Source organism: Gavia stellata, chromosome 2 (assembly GCF_030936135.1).
Source record: "Gavia stellata isolate bGavSte3 chromosome 2, bGavSte3.hap2, whole genome shotgun sequence".
Taxonomy (NCBI): Eukaryota; Metazoa; Chordata; class Aves; order Gaviiformes; family Gaviidae; genus Gavia; species Gavia stellata.
The window spans coordinates 3,128,768-3,151,660 of record NC_082595.1 but is presented as its reverse complement, the minus strand read 5'-3'; the positions used below and the strand labels follow the sequence as shown (position 1 = coordinate 3,151,660).

The 22,893-nt window shown below is 45.0% G+C and overlaps 1 protein-coding gene across 1 annotated transcript; it reads right to left on the bottom strand.

Moving 5' to 3' along the window:
* Nucleotides 1-245: 245 nt before the first annotated feature.
* On the bottom strand, nucleotides 246-22,350 carry CAPN14 (calpain 14). The gene is made up of 20 exons (XM_059835738.1): nucleotides 22,120-22,350; nucleotides 19,614-19,683; nucleotides 18,533-18,651; nucleotides 17,781-17,917; nucleotides 16,467-16,641; nucleotides 15,672-15,737; nucleotides 14,199-14,284; nucleotides 12,948-13,022; nucleotides 12,127-12,290; nucleotides 11,264-11,439; nucleotides 8,324-8,529; nucleotides 7,740-7,776; nucleotides 6,807-6,869; nucleotides 5,118-5,175; nucleotides 3,277-3,341; nucleotides 2,796-2,864; nucleotides 2,593-2,671; nucleotides 1,291-1,407; nucleotides 552-607; nucleotides 246-272 (listed from the first exon to the last, which is right to left on the bottom strand). Exons 1-20 carry the CDS (start codon nucleotides 22,348-22,350, stop codon nucleotides 246-248), a joined length of 2,076 nt encoding a protein of 691 aa, XP_059691721.1.
* Nucleotides 22,351-22,893: the final 543 nt, after the last annotated feature.

Genomic DNA, 22,893 nt, shown 5'->3' with positions numbered 1-22,893 from the left:
CAGCAGTCTCTTCTCAGAAGGGTTGTCTGAAGCGAAATAGGACTCAAAATAAATACATTAATTAGCAAAACTTCAATTCACCAAGTCTGTGGTCATTAGGTCAAGTTTGCTTGAGGGGAAGACTTTTCATAAGAGGTAAATTGCAGGGCTGAGTGCAGAGAGTCCAGTGTGCACAGAAAGTTGATATGAGGCAGCCTTCCTCATCCAGGTACAGGCCTGGTTGTCCCTTCTTCTACAGCATTGCTTCAGGAATACAATGTCATCATCATCCACTGTAATGTAATGGGGAAAGTAGGTTGAACTCATCCATCCCCGAGAGCACTCTGCGATTGTCACAACTGAACTGGACTATGGGGCATTGGAGATTTTCTGTCTCCAGGAGCCAAAGCCATAATAAAGCACAAGACATAGAAGGCTGAAGCTCCTTGTTGTTTCTAACCTGCTCTGTAAGTGATCAGGTAAAGATACCTTTTTTAATCCTACAGAACAAAACACGCAGTGCCACTTGCAATGAAGGAGCCTGCATTTGTCAGTTAGGGAATGGGCTTTACCTCAGATTCCCGGAGATATATCCCTTTGCCATCTTGTGTTAAGTTCCGAAAGGCCTCTGTGAAAAAAATAAATGAGGAACATTAACTTGATAGCCAAGAGATCAACACCAGCCAAGACATTCTGCCTCAGGAAAAAACTCAAAGGCCGAGTTCATAGGCTATTCACAAGCGCATGTGAGCTTCTCTTTCTGTCACTGGAAGACCCCTGAGGGCTGGGATGCAGGGAACAGCTGAATAAAGTCAGGCATGTTACTATCTGTTCATCCAGCTGTGAAACCTCAAAATGCAGGCAGTCCCAGCCTCACCCACTACAGTTTTGAGACTTGTGTGAAGCATCTACAGCACAAGCTCAGACTGAGTATCAGCTGTCTCATCATTACAACTGCAGTCCCACCAAAGGTATATTCCAAGGCTCTCTTCTTCCTGGAAAATGAACAGTCTCCATCTGTAATTTGCCTACCTCCTCCTACAGAAGGCTGGCACAAACCTGCAGGGAGCTAAATCACTCTGATATGTACAACCTGGATGTCTGTAGAAAGTAACTAGTGGAAAGGTAAAGAGGAAGAGCTTTATTTCCTCTGTATCTGTCCCTTGCTTTAAATTGATCACTCTTGGTCTATTCAGAAACCCAATCCTTCTAATTTGGTCCTTGCCACTGCCAGCTGGAGCAGCATCAGAAGGGCCAGGGCTTAGCTGGGCAGCCCAGCTTGCCTGGCCAGCCACATAGTGCCAGCCTCACCTCCCATGATCTCCACCCGAAGCATGAAGCACACAAAGCTCTCAAAGCTGATCTTCAAGTCAGGATCACCGTATCTGATGGCCATCAAGTTACAGACTTCATTGCTGAGCGAAATGCCTTCATAAAAGGGGGAACAAAAGCAAAACAAAAAAAAAAAAGGGAAAACAGAATGACATGGCAACTCACAGATGTAGGCATCTGAATGTTCACAGCTATGGGTGTGCTCATAGCTGTGAGCACACACAACTAAGTGGTCTTCAGCCCTTCTCCAACAGCTTGGTTTTTCAAGCCTCCCCTAAGATTATCAAATATCAGCTAGCCCAAACCAGACCACCACATGGAGATATGTCCTCCAAACTTGAAAGGGTTCGGCTCTGATCCGCTATACTCACAGTCCTGCCAGAGTTGGAATAAAATACACACGGGCATCCTTTGCTCATGAGTGAATGAGGGTAATTAACAGTTGCTGTGTTTAAAAGCAATACTCCACAAGAGGGTAGGAAAGGAGATGAAAAAGAAAATCCAGAGGAAGCTCATACAGAAAGCATCAGTCCCGATGTCAAGCAGCATTTGCAAGGAATAAAGGTATTTTCTATTCATGGCTTGGGATTTTAGTTTGCTTCGGCAGAGGTCCACCCGGGTTTCTCAGTGTGCTTTCACTGACTCAAACAAACTGGGTGAACCATGCACCAAAAAGAGGACTGATATTTAGGCTGTAAACCTGCAAAAGAGACTACAAGCCTGAGCACCAGCCCCCACGCAAAGGTCAGTAACAGCAACAGAGTGTTTGGACCCATGTGTATGCTTCCATTTCTAGATCAAGCTTCAGACATTATATTAGTGAAGTCTGGCATCAGTATTGCCTCTGTGCAAGTCCCACACTGCCAGGTTTGGTCCCTGAGCTGTCGTCTTCAGCAGAGGTAGCAATTTAATATGAGCTAGATCTGGCCTCCCGCATGTATCCGCACAACCCCACACAGTCTTTTAAAATTAAATTAGCAACGAACAGGAACGGATTTAAAAACTGGGTCTAAAATAGACAGACTCTTCTGTTTCAGAGAACTATCAGTATGAGACCACACTGGGGCAAAGATTAAGCAGCCCATTCCACAGCAAAATAATTTTCAGATATGTTTACCCAGGTAAAGAGGGAAGCAGAGATGGCTAAGACCATGCAGCCTATGATGTTTTCCACTCCTCCTGGGCTCTAACTGCAATTCTCAAGATGTTTCCCAGCCGTGGGCTTTTTTCAGCCTTTATGAGGAAGAGGATGAGACTTGCCAAGATGTGCTGTGGGCTCACCTGTCTCCTGTACAGCTGCATGTAGTTCCACAAGGTCAAGCTTTCCTGATCTGCTAGTGTCTCTTTTCTGGAAAACTTCCTGGGGGGCGGAGGGGAAATAAAATATTTTTAAACAAAACAAAGCCCCCAAAAAACAACAGACAACACCAAAGGGATTGTGAGCAGGGAGATATTGCAAGGGGAGACAGAAATTATTGTTATACCAAATAAAAAAGCAGCCTTTTCCACAGGACTCTGAATTCCTGGATACTCAGTGTGCCAGAGGCGTTCAGCTTCATGGGAGAATTAAGGTCAGAACATCTCAATTAAATGTCAGAGAGCACCCATTACATAAAAAAAAAAACCAAACAAACAAACCAAAACCTCATAGCCATACTAACATTCACACAATTATAATATGAAAATAATGATTCTTAGCCCACAAGCCTATCTATAGGCTTGATCCTCCTCCCACTAAAGTCAATGGAAACCTGGCTGCGGATTTCAGAGGCAGCAGGAATCAACCCTTTCCCAAACCAGTGCCATTCTGTCACAACTGAACTGTTATTATGGAGGGTGAGAAGTTCAATAAGCAGGGCCATGTCCTGGTGGTAAAGAAATCACAGTAACACCCAGTCTGTCCTAAGAAATAATGCTTCAGTGAAGTATTAAATGAGTTAGAACTATCACTCATGTCAAGGATACATCCAGGAGCGCCAAGATACCCTGGCAGGCATCCAGACTGAAACTTAGGTGAAAACTCTGGAAATCTGGAAAGAAAAAAAAAAAAAAAAAAAGAAAAAAAAAGACTTTTTTTGAGGAGTCATCAAACATCTCTCAGAAAAATGGACTCTCCCAAAATTCCCCCTCACTTGAGCACACTCAGGCCTCAAAGCCCTTGTGAAACTTTACACCCACTTGAGAAGATGTATCATTTATGATGATAAAAATATGAGGCAACAGGATGGATTCTACTAGTCTCAGAAAATCCAATATGAGCTCCCTGCAGGCATGTAATATGGAATGAAATACGGTGCACTATCTCCAGCTATTAGAGAAAATGGAAGGAAAAGGACATCCAAAGCCGTAATCCCAAACAGAATTTATTGCATGACCTTGAGCAAAGTCACTTGACCTGAAGAGCTTTGGGGAGCAGCACTGCAGATTAATTGAAACCCTTGCGCTAAGCACCTCTCTCTCTCTTTCACAGACACACTGCCAGCTCTGTTAATAAAATTAAAAGTACAGGCATCACTGAAAACATGATGCTGCATCAAAGCTTAGCATTCCTGGTTCATACATAAGTTACAATAAGAGTAACAGAAATAGACTCTAATCTCACTGCAAATCATGATTATAGATTGTCTGTAGACTTCCACTGAGCAAGGGACAGAACCATAACTCACCAACCCCTCCTATGCAGGAAGTGAAGATGTTTTAATCTTGTAATAGCCCTGTTTAGTAAATATGAATCAAGTACTGTAAAGTTTTTAAATTAATGTCTTAAAATCGATCACTTATGAAAAATAAAGATTCTCTGTCCAACATAGTCTTCTCACAGATAAGATAGTGCTGGTGGGTCACTTTGCAAAGACAGAAGAACTATCCTTGTCCACCTTTGTAGAAAAGGGAGCAATGTCAAATTCAGCTTAAGTGGAAAAGGCATCACATCAGTCTTTTGTTCATCCTCTTTGTTGCCTATAACAGCTGGACAGTGTATTTTCTGTGTCACACATCGGTTGTTACCGGTGAAGAAACCGGGAAGAAAAACTGGATTCATCACGATATCTGTAACTTCTTTGTTGTTATTCAGAGAAAACAGCCACTGCAATACCTCTCTGCTGTTCTGGTAGCGTTATTTATAACTAGGGACCAAATTATGAGCTTGTGGAGTGCTCTGGGCTGCCACTGGCAGAGTGGATTTCACAGTCTTCACGAGAGAGACAGCCTCAGGGCTCACCTGGCTCTCACAAGCATAAGTTACACAGGCTACCTGCATCTCCATCCTGTCTCCCAAACACAAACACAGCAAGGAACAGACCAATGCATGCATAGCGGGGGAAGAGTAAACAGGAATAGCAGGCATTAACCAGGCACATCAAGGTAAAGACAGGGTCCCCTTCCACTGCCTAACTGTCTACAGACCAGGCTAACTTTCTACACCTTCTAGCAGTGGTGCTGCCGAGACTGTGGCAGTGGCACAGGGTGACCTGAGATACAGTTTCAGAATCAAGGCTGAGGTCAAGCTGGGCTTGGAGGTCAAATTCAGAGTCTGTATCCACACACAAAATCTATGCTTGCTCTTCCCCCTTGTTCTTTCAGTTGTTGAAATTCAAACTAGATTAGCTTCACTTCTAAAATCTCCACCATATTGATTCACACCCCAGCAAATCCTTTCCCTCTGGAAATCTAGCACGGCATTAGAAGAGTCAGTTCAATCAGATTCAAGCCAGTTTCTCTTCCCAGACTTCAAGAAACAGATACAGGAGCTGAGGCTTTTCTCTAAGAGGGTTTCTTTTACAGAAACATTATTTCTCAGCACTTACTTCTCCAAGATATATTATTCAGGATCCTCTGGAGCTGAACAGCATTTATTTCAGGATTCTGTGACATGGAAGAGAATTTTTATTATGTTTTTTTTAAGTATTAAATCACTTTTCTCCCTTTTTTGTTTTCCCAGCATGTCCATGTTCATTCTCTGCTTTTCTGGCCCCTCTCCAGCCACTGTGAAAATCAATAGAAAAGACTCCCTTTGAATATGACAAGATTCTCAGCCTGCAAGAGCTGCAGTCTGCTCTGGGCTAAGTTCTCAGGGCTCCACACAGATCAATGCGGTAGTACAGATTTACACTGAGTGAGGATCCAGACCGTTAACCTTTCAGCCCTGGTGCCATCTGTCCCATCAAACACGCTGTCAAGAGACCTGCTTCAAAATATTTCCCTTTTATCATTTACAAACAAAAAAAGATGGAAGCTTTGGAATACTTCCTCCCCAAACTTCTCAAAGCAGAGACTTGCCCTCCTCCTTCTCATACTAAAGTTTACAAGTTTTTTAGAAACTGTGACATTTGTTTGTTTGCAGGATTTTTTTAAATGTCACTCTTCAAAAATAAAAGCTTGTTTTCAGATCACTGAGGCACGCCAGGGTAAGGCATTGAGAAATGGCAGCACTGCTCGCCTCTGTGCGTACTTGGACCTCCTGACAGCAAAGGACCAGCACCTCGCAATATGTGGCAATTTCTAGCACATCTGAAAGCCACACCGTTTTCAAAATCAAAACCTTAAACAAGTGGCAAAAAGTAAAAGCATTGCTTGTTTTTAGTAACAGCTTCCCTCAAAATATTGCTATCAAAAGTGCAAAAGTGTTTTTGTGAAATTGTGTTTGTCAAATACAGGGTATGCTGCTAAATAAATGCAGCCACCTTTTCCAAAAGGTGAAATACTTGCATCCCTCACCATAGTTAGTGGGATCCCTGAAGGTCAACTCTGTTCCAAATCAGGCCAGAAAGATCATTAAAAAAGAATCTTTCACAATAAGGATCACATTTCACCAGAAAATTAGTGGGAAAAAAAAAGGTGATGGGACACCTGGTACTTACTTCACCTATCAGAGCAAGTTACCTGCCATCAAACTGTGATGAAGGATGTATGAGACAACTGTCAATATTTCAGGGGGTGTTCTCCAATAGGTGACTTTCCCCAATAAGTGTAAGAACACCCTAAAAGGTAGGACAGATCCACACAGTCCACTGCTTTGTCCCCAATACAGGCAATAGGAATTAATGTTTAGGGAGAGCACGTGAGCCTGGTCAGCTTCTGCAGTCCATTCTCCTGTTTCCCTGGCACCACAGCTGTTAGAAAAGGGGTCTTAGAGGGTACATCCCTGCCTAGTCCTTTAGTATCTGTTTATGGACCTGCTGCCCATCAGTTTGCTAATACCTTCTGAGCCTGTTGATACTGTCACATCTACAATGTCCTGTGGCATTAAGTTCCAGGCATTCACACTCTCGTGTAGAGAAGTATGCCTGTCTCAATGCTAACATATTCCTAAGCTTTGCAGTTAAATCTGCTGCATGGAATCAGCACTGTACACACAGCCCAACCTCCTGTGGCCCCTCTCTGTTCCCCACACTTCCACATCCAGACCTCCCTTGAACATCCACATGCTTTTACTTTCACAGAGCTACATAATAGCTCTGGAGGAGTTTACCCTGGCAGCTCATGCACGCACTTACCTGTTCAAAATGCTTTGTGAAGAAATCCTCCCAAATCTTGCCTTCATACCTATCAACAATTTCCTTTAAGATGTTAAAAAAAAAAAAAAATCATTAACTCGAGGAAGAAAAATACCGCCATCCAGGACAGAGTTACTAAAGATGCCTGCCCAGAACTGCACTCTCATCCCCTGCCCTTCCACCTTCTCCCCACCACTGCAATCTATCCTACGTCACTAACGCAGCCCACTGCTAAGGTAGCTCCCCACCTCATAGAAATGCTGTTTCTTGGGAAGAAATACTCAGATAACACTCAGTGGGGAGAAACATTTCCCTCCCACCAAGCTGGGCAACAACAAAGGATGAGGCTCACTCCATGCCAAGAAGAGAAAGAAGGGTCTCTGTCCTCCTTTATACAGGAGAACAGAAGAGATGAAAGAAGGAATGGCCCTGTTTATGCCAGGGGAATAGACTATGCTATAAACACCCTTGCACAAGTTGCAGATGTGCATGCACTGCCATTGAGCTCAGTTATTTTGAAAATAACCTATAGACCGCTGCAGGGGAACAGTACTGCTCAGGTCCCATGATGTCTTCAAAACTTTCAAGGCATGAAAGGAGAGGTGAGAAGTGCAAGAATGGACCAGGAGTCTCCAAAAAGCCATGAATAGGAAAGACTTCAGAGCATGGAAGATAAAGTCGCTAAAAGAAAGTTTGCAAAAAGGCAACTAACAAAGTCATCTAAAAATTTGCCTGTCTCCCACATTTGCCTGCATCTGTCCACATGGTCCAAGGGGCTCTGTCTGTAAACCCAACCTGCCCTTTCAAAAGTGCTGCAAAACAAGCACTCACATTCTCACTCAACCTCTCCATAGGGTAGAGCAACAGAAAGAACCCAACACTCAGAGCTGAAGACAGAACCACAGACCTCCCACCCCCCTCATACTCACTCACCTTAGAGAGGGTGAAACTGGTGTTCCCACCCATTTCCCTGGAGATGCAAAAAAGCAGACACATTAAGGAGATATCCCAGAGTTGTGTGTCTCATCACAGGTGGCATCCCCCATCCCCAGAAGGGGCCCCAACCCGCTGTTGCAGCATATGGTTTTTTCCCCAGTGTTACAGCTGCAGTAAGAGAAGCCCTCGTGTCCATACAGCTCCCCAGGGGCTGCTGGCATCTGAAGTCTCCAAAGCACCATTTCTGCACAAGCAACCACCCTAGCACCGCCAGCAGGGTCTCCTGGCAAACTGATGGTGCATTAAAAACTGTTGTCCTTCTCCAGTCTCAAACACGAGCATGCTGCAAGAATTCCTTGTATGGGCCTAGGTCAACACTTCTTGAAAGGATAAAGCCAAAAGCAATGCTTAATCCACTGAGCATCTCATGCTGGGAGAGATGCACAGCCAGCCTCTCCAAAAGAGACTGTGCTGCCTTTTGCATGGTAAAATCTTTATGCTGCCCCTGTTAGACTAGAAAGACCAGACCATCCCAGCATTCCAGGGAATTAGGTACTGACAAAGAGGCAGCAGCATCTCACCGAAGAACATGCTTCCTGGAGAAGACCCGGAGGATGAATTCAGACTCCTGCTGAGGTTCCAGGGTGGATGGGATAATCACATAGACACCAGGCTCCAGGTGGAAGTCATGAGTCACTTCCCGCTCATCAAGGAAGACCTGGTGCTGGTTCACAGGCTGATGTCGGGTGAAGAAAGCTGGGGGCAGCTTTCTGTTGCTTTGCTGGTACTATTAAGGGAAGAAACAGAAGAGAAATGTGTTCTGCACCAGCTGAACAAACAGACAAAAGGCACATGGAGACTTCACAGGCATGGCATAGGCAGCCTGCCTTCACATCTCAGATTTTTTTTTTTTTTTCCTTTTTTTTTTTACAGTGCAAGCAGATAGCAGGGCCCAAAGGACTCAGTCTCCTCCCATGGTTCTCACCATGCACCGCACCTGCCCAATACTAAAAATGAAAAAGAGCGGGGCTTCCTGCAACATTATCAACAATATAACAGTACTTGCAAGGAACAGCAGGAAGGACTGGGAGGACAAGTGGCTTCTGTCAGCCTAGGCTACTGCAAAAGTCATTTCTATACTGGCAGAAATGACTGCAGGCAAGAACTGCTCTAGAGACTGCTCTTCACTAGCCAAAACACCTTCCCCATCCCATAGGTACCATGCACTTTGTTCCCATCTTGTCCTTTGCACTAGGGATCTGGCAGCAGGGGATTTTTCAGAGTACCTCTGATCTGAGCATACTGCAGGAGCAACCTAATCCCTAGCCCTGACTCCATGCATGTGTCCTTGATCTGCCTGGCACTCTTGGCTCTTACAGATGTTTCGCTCTGCAGGCACTTTTCTGCAATAGGAGGACGGATAAAGTGTTGATCCAGGCAACACTGAACTCATTTTTTAATGCCACCAAGTGCCCAGTACACAAGCCAAATAAATAATCCTGCTAGCTAAGACCACTGTCACCTTTTGATCTTGGCTGTTCCTCAAAACATTTAGCCATTTTACTCCGCAGCCTCGTAGTGGAGATGCTATTCCTCTTCCTTTGCCAGTATTTTTCTTACTAATAGAGCAATCTTTCTTCTGAAGGGTTCGGGGTTACTCCTCCTCCTCATGCCCCTTATGTTAAAGTTTTTATATTCCAGTCAATACTTTGTTGACTGTAGTTCCAATACCTTAGATGCCCTCAGCTTGCCATCTCTCTGTATTGATCTTGGCAACCGCTACAAACCTGAAATTAAAGTCCTGGCTGCCACCATTCCCCCTCAGGTGCAGCACAGCAGGGCCATACTCAGACCCCCTCTGCCAGGAGGTTTAACTCACTTGTAACCCTGATAGTGCCCAAAATATTTAAGTCAGGAAGGAGTGGCATCTTACCTCATGGTTACCACGCTGGAAATACAGTAACTGGGAACACAGTTGTGCTGCCCTGACCATACATCCAACCTAGTTTTTTGCCAGTCCAAACTCAAAGGGACTCTAATTTAAGAGATGTTCTGTGGAGTAACAGAGTGGAAGATACGCCCTTCCAAGATAAAAGGAGCTAAACCTTTCCCTGTTTTAAATAGCCCTCTAAGGTCAGGACCAAAATGGGGACATACATCAGGGTTTAACTTCCAGGGCCCTTCCTCAGGTTCCAAAGGCTCCCGGCTAAAGAAAATGCTAGAAATAGAGATGCTGGCCTGAGGAAGCCAAACACACCTGTAGCATCAGCTCCACAGCATCTCCAGCCAGGAAGGAACCTGAGCTCCCAGGGAGACCCCTGACTTGCATAGGACACAGGCTCTGCTCCTACCTCATCCCAAGACTGGGAGGCAGCAGAAAGGTGGCTCTGGCTCCCCCAAGAGCTGCAGCAAGTCCAGCTCAGACACAGCCAAGAATTGGGGCACAATCCCGCAACTGCAGGAGGGACAAAGTGCTGATCGGGTAAACACTGATGCCACTTCCAATACCTTTGAAGACCCAGTGCAGAAGCTAAATAACTAATGCCCCTTTTTAGGGCCACTGAGCCCTCCCAATACGGCTGCTCTTCAGAAGAATCAGTAGATAGCTCTGCATTAATACTGACTTACTGTGGTGCCCCACTGAACTCAAATACACCATTACTAGCTGTCAGCCAAGGAACAAAGGCAAACACAACACCTTCAGTGTTGTCATAACAGCTGCATCAGCTCAGGTCCCCCAGCAAACAGCCAGCAGCGGTGACAAGGGACTCACCTGTAGGTCCACCTGCAGAAAGAAAAGAAACAGAACATCTGTCAGACAGGGACCTCTGGGTCTCACACAACATAGCCACATCATTGCTGGGAAGCAGCTACATGCATTCAGCTGGGGTCTTTACCTTCAGAAACCTCAGCCCCTCCACCTGAAAACCCTTCCCCACAGCCATCTCTCCATAACTGTGCAAACTCACAGCAGCAAGAGCAATGGCTCTGTTCAAGGGAGGAGAATGGCTCTGCAAGGCACTCAGATAAGCAGAGAATTAAGGAGGGGAAACTCTCACTCCTTCTAGTGATATCCACTTACCCCTGGATACACAGGGAACTAGCAGTATTCACACATGGGCAGCTGCCACGTCATACTAGGAACACTTCTCAAGCACAATTTTACCATGGTTGGAAATAACCAGAGGGCAGTGCTCTCCCTGCCCCAAAGTAAGGGGACTCCTGACACCCCCTCCCAGCTCTTGCACATACTCTCAGAGAGGGCAAAATAAAGCCAAGTGTGCTCTGATGCAAGAGGCATTTCTCACTGCTCTTCAGGCTGACACACAGCATGTCAGAGAGGCAGCAAGTAGAGCACAGAGCCTGAGGGAGCCTGGCCCTGATGTGTGACAAGACTGGGCACAGGCAAGGAGAAAAGAGGACAGATAACCCTGTGCACAACAAAACTCTTGGTCTGGAAAGCTCTACAATTTACAGGGGCTGGAAGATTTCCTATTTGGTGAAAGCAAGAAAGGCAAAGCAATTCTTTGCACCTTGTAGAGTGAATATCCAATGAAGAGGTGAGGAGCTCGGTTCCGGTGTTTGCTGCTGTGTTTCTGCATCAGAGATATAACCACATTGCAGGAACCCAGGCTTTTCTTACTGTCTTCAGCTGATAAAACATTCAGCCAGTACTGAGGATTCATCCAAAAGGTGCCTAAGTAAAACAAGAAAAACATTTTGATGTCATTTTCCATCACAAAAATGGTTGCCAGCTTCCCACTTGACACCTGGCATCGGACTGAACAGGTCACAGGTTGTCTGGACCTCCAGACCCCACAGGGATTTGATCTTAGGGTGCAGTTTACAAGTTCAGCAGTGCAACGACTATGTAAGACAGGAGGAAGGCCCAGGAACAAGGAACTACATTTCTGCTCACCTGCAACTCAGAGCTCATTTTGTTTATAAATGTATCACTATTCCTCTATCACCTCCGGTGTATGGGCTAGCCGACTTCAGACCCCACCTGCTCTGCTTCCAGAAGGGCTGGGCATTTCCCGTTCATTTTACTTAAAATACCACTCCCAGGAGGTGCTGAGGATGCAAATGTTAACAGACAAGTTTAATGCCCCAAAGAAACTCAGTGTTGGCAATTGATCCTAGGATCCTGCAACTCATTTCATGCCATAACCAGCCCACTGCGCTATGTTTGCAAGTGATGCAGCTTCTGTGACAGCGGAAGCTAATCAAAGTCCTTCAGCTGCTTATTTCTGATGTTTCCATGGAGGGTTCAGCAGGAAGAGCATGTTTCTGTTGGCAATTTTGTGTCAACAGGTATAAGGTGCTGGTAACTGAGTCAACAGAGCAACGTTACCCCAGAGTCATCCAAAAGAGCACCCCTCACCATTGCAGAATCCCAGACTTCCTCCTGCTGTACTTCCTCTAACCCATCTCCCACTCTTCAGGGAGTACATCCACTTCTTCCCATCTTCCTGGCTCATCAGGTCTGGAGTTAATTTACAGATCGTCAGATCTACAAAATGAATCTTAAAATCTCGCAGAGACATCCTGGGAAAACAGTGCCAAGAGACATCTTGTCAGCAGTTTAGTTTAGTTCATATGGCTTATAAAAAGAAAAGGAAAGGGAGCAGGGAACTTCGAAGCTGAACCATCCTGTGTTACATATGGTAATGCTCATATTTTATTAGGCAGTAAAGAAAAGAGCGTCTGCTCCAACAGCAGCATCTAGCAGTAGCAAATGCATGACTAAAATTTCAGCAAAGGATAGCAGCACAGAGATTAAAATAATATTGCCACCAAAGGGACCTCGGTGAAATGACACGGGAGACAACATTGCCACCTCGTGGCAGAAGCTGTGGAGAAACCACAAACAAACATAAGGCAAGCAAGAGCTTCCCAAAGCGGTCTTAAAAATAAAAGGCAGGACAAAAGCTCCTGAAAGCTGCCCATGTCTCCAGCAGCCCTGGGAGACCTGGCAGTGTCCTGCTTCTCCCTCACTCCCGTCACCGAAGAACAGTGCATCTCTTCCATGTTAGCACAGCTACTGCTTGTCACCTCATCAAGCAAAGGAGAGCAAGAAAGCAAGCATAGGCTGTTATAAAGCAGATCACATATGCCTCAACCTAAGTGGCAATGTGCTGCTCCATCTCCAGACGCAGCCCCAGAGCTACTAGCAGAGAGGGAGAGGCAAGACTGTGCCATTACCAGAATTCTCCATCCTCCTTCTTTTTCCTCAGCAAAATCTTCTCCTTCGGGCTCAGCAGCTCCCATTTGTAAGAGCTGAGGGCAAAAACATGAGGTGACTAAGCAAATGTGGCCTCAAATTCAAGGCAGAGTACATAGCTTTCCTCTATAAAAAGATACCAAATCCCTCTCCCCATATATCTCCACATTTATCCCCCACTAAACACAGGCCCCCTATGCCTTCAGCCACAGCAGACACTCCACAAGCACTCTGGGTCCCACAAGTTGTAGCTAAATGGTTCCAGTTTTCTCCAGCAGAAGCCAGAAATGCTCCATTTTCATCAGCCAGTCCATTCACTTGCACACACAGCTTCCAAGTACTTAAAATATAAAAATCTAGACCTGTTTTGTTGGTTAATCTTCTGTCAAAGGAGACATAATAGGAAGAGTGTTTGGCATAATGAATGAATGACTAGGACAGCACAAGAGGCAGCTGGGAGTCGTTTAAAAGGCAGGCCTACAGTATGTTCCTCATTATGCTCTTCAACAGGAACAGCTGGTATGTTGTCATTATGTGACAGACACGCATCAGAGAAGTTACCGCTCTGCAGACAAGGTGAAAGTCACTCACATTCCCAACACCTCCCTGGGCTCTTCCCTCCTCCCTACCCTTGAGCCTCAGCAAACAGGGTTTGTGCAGGGAATGAAGTGAAGCTTGGAAGGAAGGAACATGCTCTGCTTCAAAGAGGAATAGGACACAAGACTACAGTTGCCCGTGGTCTAGAATGCAAACCACTGTCTTTCATGGATCCCAATCAAAAAAATTCAGGCAGATGCAAATATAGGGCCCATTTGCCTCACTAGTTCCTTCCTCTGATCTCATACCCAATTGTATTTCCCCAACAGCCAGGACGGAGGATTCCTTCACAGCCACCCAGCTCCAACACTTTGCAGCGCATAGAGAAATTTGTGCGGTGCCTCCTGTGCCTCCCTTTGGCTGTGTGCCCTGAAACATGTACAGAGCCTCCTGCACTGTCACTTTGCATGCCATCCAGATCACAGAAACGTGGTCAGCGTCTGACGTTCATATGTTTCCTATGGCATTCAGTGAATGGAAAAGTCATTCTTCTGACACCAGAGGGTCTCTGCAAGCAGCTGTTACTTATCTTAATGCAGCTCCCAGCACTAATTCATGCCTGAAGATGGCAGCATCTTTCCTCCAAGAAACCTTTCCCCCCACTCAGCATCAGACCTTCCCTTTTTTAAACTCACCTGTCACTCCAGTCTCCTTTCCATTCAATTTTTCCCCATGGATTTCTCAGTCTCACTAGGTTTTCTGGTCCATATTGACAGGTCACCTGCAGAAAACAGTAACACTGTGCTTACCAAGGTCTCAGCAGTACTTACCTCGTTTACATCACTGTACTATGTCAGATATTAACAAAGATTTTGTTTGTTCTCATAGATGCCAGTAAGTATGACAAAAATCTATGAACGTGCAACTCTAAATGCCGGCACAAAGAGATTAAGATGCTTTATCTTACCTTCTATAACTGAAACCAGAGACCTCACAGGTTCCTAATTTGCAGGCTGGACTGTAAATTCTTCTTCCTTTCCAACACCTGCTCACTGTGTGCTTACGTGGGGGCAGGACTGTACTACTGTGAAAGCTAAGTTCTACCCCAGTGCAACGGCACAGCACAATGCAGCCCATGGGGTGACAACGTAGATTAGTGCCACCTGAACTGGGATGCCATGGTGGGAAAAGAGGGAGCCAGGCCAACTAGGGGCTTTGTTGGCAGCATACAGCAAAACGGCTGACTTCACATCAGCTTCACATACACGATCAGTCCCTTACTCCTGTCTGGCTCTTCATCCCATCAGAGGAGCCAGACTGACAGATATGGCACTGATAAAGTCCATACCTAAAACCCTCCTGCTGTGTGTGGGAGACACAGGCATGCATCATCCAACTCATAGTACCTCTTCCAGCTTTCCTGGTATCTCCTGCTACAGGTACTGAACGTGCTTTCACCCACATCTATATCACATGTCCAAAGCCCCACAAAGTCCTTTGCCATCCCTGTCAACCTCCTTTTGAGGCTGGACAAGATAGTCATCCATCAGTCCAGAAGGAGAAAGCTCGAGCTTTCTCCCACCCTTGGGGACCTATTCTTTTACTGTCCCTTACCTCTAGACAAATATCTTTAGGGGACTCCCAATGATACTTCCGCAGATCAGTGGGGTCCACCTGCACTCTCTGCACAGGAGCTCAGTTTGGTTCCCTTACTTTAGCCTTGACTCACATTTCCATCTGCAGTTTTTCACGTTTTGGCCCTTGTATTCCGTTATCTTTATTCTCTATGGCCTCTTCTCTGACTTCAGAGGAGGGCTTTTTACCCCAAGTAGGTTTCAGCATATCCTCCCAGCATCCCCAAAGGCCAGTCCTTTTGTCCTTAACAGCTAAGATGCATTTGTAGGCGGTGCTCTCAGCAGAGCCCTATGAATCATTCCCACCCTTAGAGATATGCTGATCTATAGCCATTGTCCTTTACGTAAAGGTCACGATGCTAAAATGGATGCAATCTTTACAAAGCATATAGTTTCTTTTAGCCTTAGACCAAGAAAAGGGCACTGGGGGAGGAGATACCATAGTTGCCCTGATTAAGGGCTGAACCTATGACTGCAATAAAAAATGCTGACATCCAAACAAACCTGGACCCAGGACATTAGGGCTAGTCTTACCTTTCTAATACCAGTTACTGTGTAGGCATGACCAGCAACAAGCCCATTCTTCAGGACCTTTGTTGTCTGTATACAAGGAAGAGAAACAGAAGGAAAAGAAACCTTTTATTTAACGCCTACTTACACAGCAGACTCACACCAATAACAGAGACCTGTATCTCTGTAAGGAATAACTCTGAAAGCAAACGGAGAATGGTTTTAACTGGGAAAAAAAAAAAATAAAAAAAATCAGTCTAAGCTCCTAACAGCCATATTTTGCAGGATGCTTGGAATTGGAAGGATGATTGGGAAGGTCCCTTCCTAAATTGTGGATCTTTGGCTAGAGACCATCTCACTTTTTAAAAGTCCAGGAGGTTAGGTTTTGATTTTCAGAATTGTAGGGTTTCCCAACAGCTGAAGTGTTAGCATAAGGCTTGGAAGCCGATATTTGAATTCACGTTCTGAACTACACACCTCTCTATCTTAGCTATAAGCTTATTCCATGAATCTCTGTGCCTCACTGCACCATCTGTAAAAATGGAAATTTTATTTAACAAAAATAGGAAAACGCAGTAGGTCCTTATTTAATAGAGGTTCTTTGATAAATAAACCAGTTCCTAAATGTAACAACAGGGAGCTGAGAGCAGCAGGGAATCAATCCATGTGCAAAGTTTAACATTAAGAATGTGATTTCTACAGAAAGTCACATGTGCCAGCTTTGATACTTTTTGAGTCACAATGACTAGCTGAGCAGAGGGAAACAGGTCTGGAAAGGCTTTTAGCTGTGAAACCATTCGATGTCACTCCAAGTCTTACCCCTAAATGTGTCTGACAGCCCATGAGAGATCTGCTGTATGTTGCTCTTGTCAGGATATCCCACAGATCAGGAGGAGCTGCTGCAAGCTTGATCCTTGTATTAACACCACCTGTAAAGTCCACCAAAGCTTCTGAAACTTGCCCAATCTGCAGATCTTCATAGGAGCCGTAGAATCTAGCAAAAAAGACATCAATATATTCTTGGGGTTATAGTCACAGCTGATAGGTTGAGAACAGCATGCCAATGAAAACATACAATAAGGTTTGCAAAAGCAAAAGGAAGGCTGTAACTCACATTTAACTTTAGGGGAATCTTTGGCATTTAGGAAGAGGGGAATCTAGCAAATCGCCTCCAAGATTGGCCATAGTCTGAAAGGGACTCTTCACTCACTGTCATCCCTCCGCTGCACAATAGTGAGAACATGCCCATCACTACTTCTTTGATAACTCTGCCTTAGCGAATGTTGCCTGAATTTATCACCAGACACTGTGCTGTATCTAACATATAGTGCCTTGAGAGGCACACTGTCTTGAGAGCTCAGTGTCCAACCCGATTTTCTTTACCCTTGCAGCGCAACTTTCTCCGGTCATTTTGTTCTAACACTAACACCAAATGAAAATAACTAAACTTTCTCTCCTTCGCTGTGATCTTTCTCTCAATGTTAACTAGGATTTTTCCCTGCTCTGCAGAGATTATTTCAGCCCAATAGTAACAAACTCCATCAGTTATGCTTTGTTGCTTTGTTCTTAGTCCTGGCAAACCACTCTAGACAAAACACCCTGGAGAGAAGCCAGAATTCTCATTGTGCCATGTGACTTGTTAAATGCCTCAGCTTTGGGGGACTCGAGAGCGGGAACTTCTGCCAAAACTAAAGTACAATGCTTCAGCAGACCCCCAAAATGAAACTCCTTGGAGGTTTCTCAAACCGATAACACATCAAAGGAGACATCAAAAATCATTCACCTTTGAAAATCTCTATCTGTGGCCTTCTGCGCCTCTGCAGTATTTACGAGGAACGCATCATCCCAGCCAACACATTCCAAACAGTGATAAGACTCAGAGGACAACCCCCCAGGACAGGTCTGTTTTCACGCCTACTCCTAAACCCTTGGATTTAAACTCAAGGGCCTGGATTGATAACAGCTACTGCAGTGGCAGCTTTTACTGTGTAATAATAGAAAGATGAGAACCATTTACTACACTCCAAATGTGGCAAGGCCTAGGAGATGCATTTATAGACAAGAACAAACTGCGTAGGCACTAACCAACATATTTTAGAGGACTATTTGCATAACTTGGAATGAGTCACTTACTTAGCATATGCCTTCTCCAGAAGGGCTCCCCAGAACACGTTCTTAGAGGCTGAAGAAACAAAGACCAGCTCCCCCACCTCGTTCACCGGCAGGCGATCATCAACCACCACGTCAACCCATTCACCAAAGTGCCAGAACTGTCAGGGGAAAGGAATGAGCTGATGTTTTCCTTAGCAGGGACCTCCCCTTGAAACAACAGGAAAGGCAAGATAGCCTAGCTGTGGGCGCAGGACAAGCTGCCTTGGGCGGGAGGGAGAGCTGCTTTGGGTCAGTGGGATGTGCTGACTCACCCACAGAGCCAACTCTTCAACCCCTCCCCGCCAGAGGAGAAAACAAAGCATGTATCAGGTGTGAAAGGATTAAGCAGGGAAATGAGGCACAGCTGGATTTCTGGAGTAAGAGTTCCTAACTGCAGGGTAGCAGAGTTGAATCAAGAGCTGGGCCAAGGGGTAGAAGGCTGGAGCAGGTGTGCTGAAGTCCTGCTGATTGTTGCCACTATGGAGGAAGACTTTTGTCTGGATTAAAATATGGGTAGGGCACAGCTGGAGAGAAGCACCAAGCGGAGGTATATCCTCAGACTGGCTTGTAGTTGATTCACTGCCTGCACTGCTTTGTGGGAGGGGTGATGGGCTACTCTCCAGATGGGGAAGCCCTCTGGCCACTTGAACTGCGTACAAATTATCTAAGAGTGTGACACAAAATGTGACAGAGGATTTCTGAAGACCTCTCGCACTCTGGGGGAGCAGATGTACCCGGAAGTGGAAAATGCCAGCATATTTCCTCTCAAAGCTCTGGTTTTGTGGCACAACTGCAGCCAAGATGTCCTGGTGGAACGTCAGGGCTTCCAGGGCCGCCAGGAACCAGCAGTTTTCTGCGCCAAGACAAACGGACACATGCAGTTGGCTGAAAAGCAGAAGTTGTCAGCCAAGTTCAGGAACACCACCAAGATCTTAGCAGAAGAGCTGTTGTGCTGATGTCTTTACAATTATAACAAATCATACACAGAAAATGAGACCATCCAGACGTGTGCTTTACTTAACCAAACCATGATTTGTTTATAATTGTTCTCTCATGATCTTTACATTTGGATACTGTTTGGTTAAATAAGAAATTTAGCAAGAAATAGCTCTCAATGGAAACATTCTGATTTTTTACTGACATTGAGTGGGTTTTTGTGTTCTCTGTAAAGGCACACCATTAAAAAAAACCTTTTCCCTTTTTCTTTGAAAGCATTAACTTTTCAGAAGAGAAAAATAATTTCCAGTGGCTTTCACATGCAAGATTGTACTTACCAGACTTTGTGTTTAAGGGCTTAGAGCACTTAAAAATTAATTTAGTCCTGCCCCTACCTGTTTTGCAGATGACAGTATATCCTTTTACTTTAGGTAGCACGGGCATAAAAATTATTTTCCTAACTGCAAAAAGCTGGGAAGAAAACACACTCACACTAAGCCTTAGGTACAAAGATAGCTAAAGTCTCAGATTTTCCTGCTTCTGCGGTCTCTGTTCAATTGTCAAGTAGCAACATTACAAACCAGCAAAAGCACAGGATCACTTCCTATTGCATTATTAGCATGCACAGAAGCAACACGGAGAGTGGCAATTTCAGCTTGTGGAGATACCTCTCACCCCTCAAATCCCACCTTGAAGATAGACAGTTTTTTTACTGAGCCTATCGCATTTTAATGATTGCTTCATCCACACCATGCCAACTGAACAGATAAGGATATGCACACCTTCTATTTCTATGCCAAGTCTATACAGTCAAAATTCCACACAAAATGTTATCCTGTATAAGAATACTTAGATATTAATACAAAGGAGCTTCCTTACCCACCAATCCTTGGCAGAGATCAAGTTGCTTTCTGTTTGCAGCATAAAATACTGGACTTCTGTGCAAAGCCTGGGAAGCACACAACCAAAAAGACAAGAGGGAGAGGGTCAAGTCAGTAATGTGAGCTGGTTTAGCTTTAAGTCAAGGACTTTCTGCATACAGAGCTGCAATCTCATAAGATGGGAAATCTAGTGAGTTCCTAGTCTAGGATGTAAAAACCTCATGGATATGTGACACAAAACACTCCCTCTGCGTGTTCAAAGCTTTCAAAATACTTAGGGTCCCTTTGTCCCAGCAGATGTTCCGGTTCAGGTATAACTCTAGTGTTATCATGTGCTTTGGCTAACCTGACACAAGCCTAGGCACACATTTGTGCTTGGTCTACATTGAATTTGGTCTCCGACATAAGCCACTGGTGCTCAGATGCATCGCCATGGGTCTCTATGAACACCTCGCTGAAAAGACAACCCTTCAAACCTGCCAGCCCTGCTCCTCCGTAATTACTGACAAGTTTCAGCCAAAAGAGGCTACAATGGCAGAGCATAACAGTTCAAACTTTCAGCTAACCTCGCTGATGTCTCCATGACTTGAGTGACAATCGAGCTACAGACTAACTGATGGCTGCTACAGAAGATCCTGTTGCTGTGACAAGAGTGGGTCTGTGAATAATTGTTCAGAGAGAAATTACATTGCTATTTTTTTCCTCTCACAAGTGCCTCTGGGGTCAAATTGATAACCTAAGTGTCAAACTTACGTTTCACTCTAATGACCCATAAATTGCTCAAGATAATTTTCACACTGTTGGCTTCCACTTCAGGCAGTAGCAGAGAAACAGCAAACCCTCAGAAGGCAGTTAGAGTAATTAGACACCAACCTCTATCCTTGGTGAATTTGGGTGTTCAGTTTGGAGGCCATCAGTCACAGATGCAGTAAGCTACAAGCCTGCAGGCTGAATGGCAGAATCTCAGAGTTTCCTCTGCAGCACAGGGACTGAAGGATGCACAGCATCCATCCTCAGAGAGGCTGTTTGGCATTCAGAGCAAATGGCAGCCTTCTTCACGAGGCAGTTTTAGAGCAGCAGAACAGTGGACTGAGAGACAGAGGAGGTTTCAAGTCCATTCCAATATCTCTGGGGTGGAGGGACACCTGAAGGGCTTTGTAGAGGCCAAGAGTCATGTTGACCTTTCCCGCCCAAATACCTCTGTGCTGATATAGCTGCCTCAGCTGCAGTGCCTGGCACAACCCAGCTCAGGCCCCTGAGGACTGCACTCTTCCTCTGTCTGCAGATCCTGACTTAACACAAACCACCCACGAGATCAAATTGCGTATGAAATTCTGAGAACCAGGACTGCTATTCCCAAGCTCTCCCGCACAATTTGCAAAGGTGCCTTTACTTTCCCAGCCATTTTCATGAGTTTTGCAGAAACTCAGCCCTTCTAAGAAACTGGTTAAAACTGACAAAATGTGACAGCTAGAAAATAACTTAGCTAGGAGATGTTATCTGCTATAACCTGGCAGAATTCCCTGATAGACACGGTAACATAAGAAGTCAGTGCTACTGAAGTTCTCAGATAATTCTATACATTGCTTTCAGGAAGATCTTACTGTCAATATGTTGCTCAGTGGCTCAATAAGAACAGAACTGCCAAGGCTAGTAACAGGCCAGCGTTAACAGGCCTTATCTAACTGTGCCAGTCCGCTGTCCTCGCCTCCTAGACTTGTTATCCATTTGTTATGAGAACTTGCTCTGTGACCAGCGCTCGGTACCAGCTGTCTCTTGTTGCAATGTTCAGTTTACGTGTGGGATACCAGCAAAGGCCTTGGAAATACAGGCACAAGTAGAAAACAGAGGTCCCAGAACTAAAAACAACTTGCTGATTGATGGTCAATTACTGATCGTGGCAGAAGCTCAACCTTGAGAGCTGGGAAAAGACTGCTCTAAGTACAATGAAGAATAGACTAAACAGTTAAGCAGGAAAAAAAACAGCCCAGCAAGAGGATAAGGCACCTGCCGCTGCCGGTGAAAGTAGCAGCCTCCAGCACCACAATGGTATGTGGTCCATGGGAGAGGAGTCAAAGGCTAAGAACTATCTAGAAACTCAGAAATCTTCTCAAAGGTCAAGATCTTGAATTCTGGGGAGAGGGATCATCACCATGAGAATTGTCATCACAGAATCATAGTGGGATCATCAGAGCTGTGAGCTCCGAGGACACCAGCTCCCCTCGCTCCCTTCGCCTGCTCTCCCTGCCTGCTCTGAGCATTACTAGATATAAACCGAAGGAGGCTAGTTATGATTTTGGGCAACAAATGCTTCAAAGGCAATTACGAAACTCCATGTACACCAGCTTCCAAAATGACAGCTGATACAGTAAGTGTAATCTCTGGAAGCATTAAGGCACACCTAAATTGAAGTCTAAGAGTAGTCTGCTCAATGCTAATGCTATTTGCTGGCTATCAGCTGTAATCATTCCCTTACATTACAGTATTCACTGAAAGTCACTTACATGTGGCCTCTTCCACTGTAAATTTCGGGGTAGTTTCTTTAGCAGCGCTCCCGTTCCAATAGAGCTGATGTGAGCTGGGAAGCTGTCATCTGTGAACAGGCATTTGTTCTTCAAGCACGTCTCCAGCAAGGCCTGGTAGTTCTGCTGGATGGGTGGGGTGTGTTTTTGAAAGATACTGCTGCCTAAAGGCACAGGTGACTTCTTTTTTTTCACGCATGGCAGAAAAGGCATGGCGATGTCCACAATAAAGCCAGGGTAATTTTTTCAGCTGAGGATTCTGCAGGGATCTTGCCCTGCACAGTCCTGCTGGAAACTCCTTGTTTCTTGGGATGAGGTGCGTCTTCTCCAGAAAAATTCCTGATCATTAAAATAAGTGTAAAAAGTCAATTTAATCATGACTTTTAAATTTTTATCTTTAGCTAGCAGGGGAGGGAGTGGGGGTGGCACTCCCAGGAGGAGTGGGGGACCCATCCGATTCTAATATAGCACCTATCACTGCGTTTTCAAGGCTTTACATTCGCTCGAGATCTGTGTGAAATCAAAATGAGTGACCCCATTGATTTTTACTGGGGCTTTGAAGCCATAGACACGACTATTCTCGTCTCCCTCTGGACTATTTAGGATCTCTAGGATATTTTCATAACATGAATGACAGCCTTTATTCAATCACATTCTGGCATGTGGATATTTCCCCTCCCAAAAAAAGAAAAATGGCAAGACAAACCAAAGGCTAACAGAAAAACGGAATACATGAGGTGTTACAAAGCCATTACT

Excerpts from the sequence above, each read along its gene's own strand:
- CAPN14 (XM_059835738.1), bottom strand. The coding sequence starts at position 22,350 with ATGCCTTTTCTGCCATGCGTGAAAAAAAAGAAGTCACCTGTGCCTTTA. Across the intron at positions 12,291-12,947 it reads AAGGAGGATGGAGAATTCTG|GATGTCTCTGCGAGATTTTA; the intron begins GTAATGGCACAG and ends CTGTTTTCCCAG. Across the intron at positions 608-1,290 it reads TCGGGTGGAGATCATGGGAG|AGGCCTTTCGGAACTTAACA; the intron begins GTGAGGCTGGCA and ends TTTTTTTCACAG.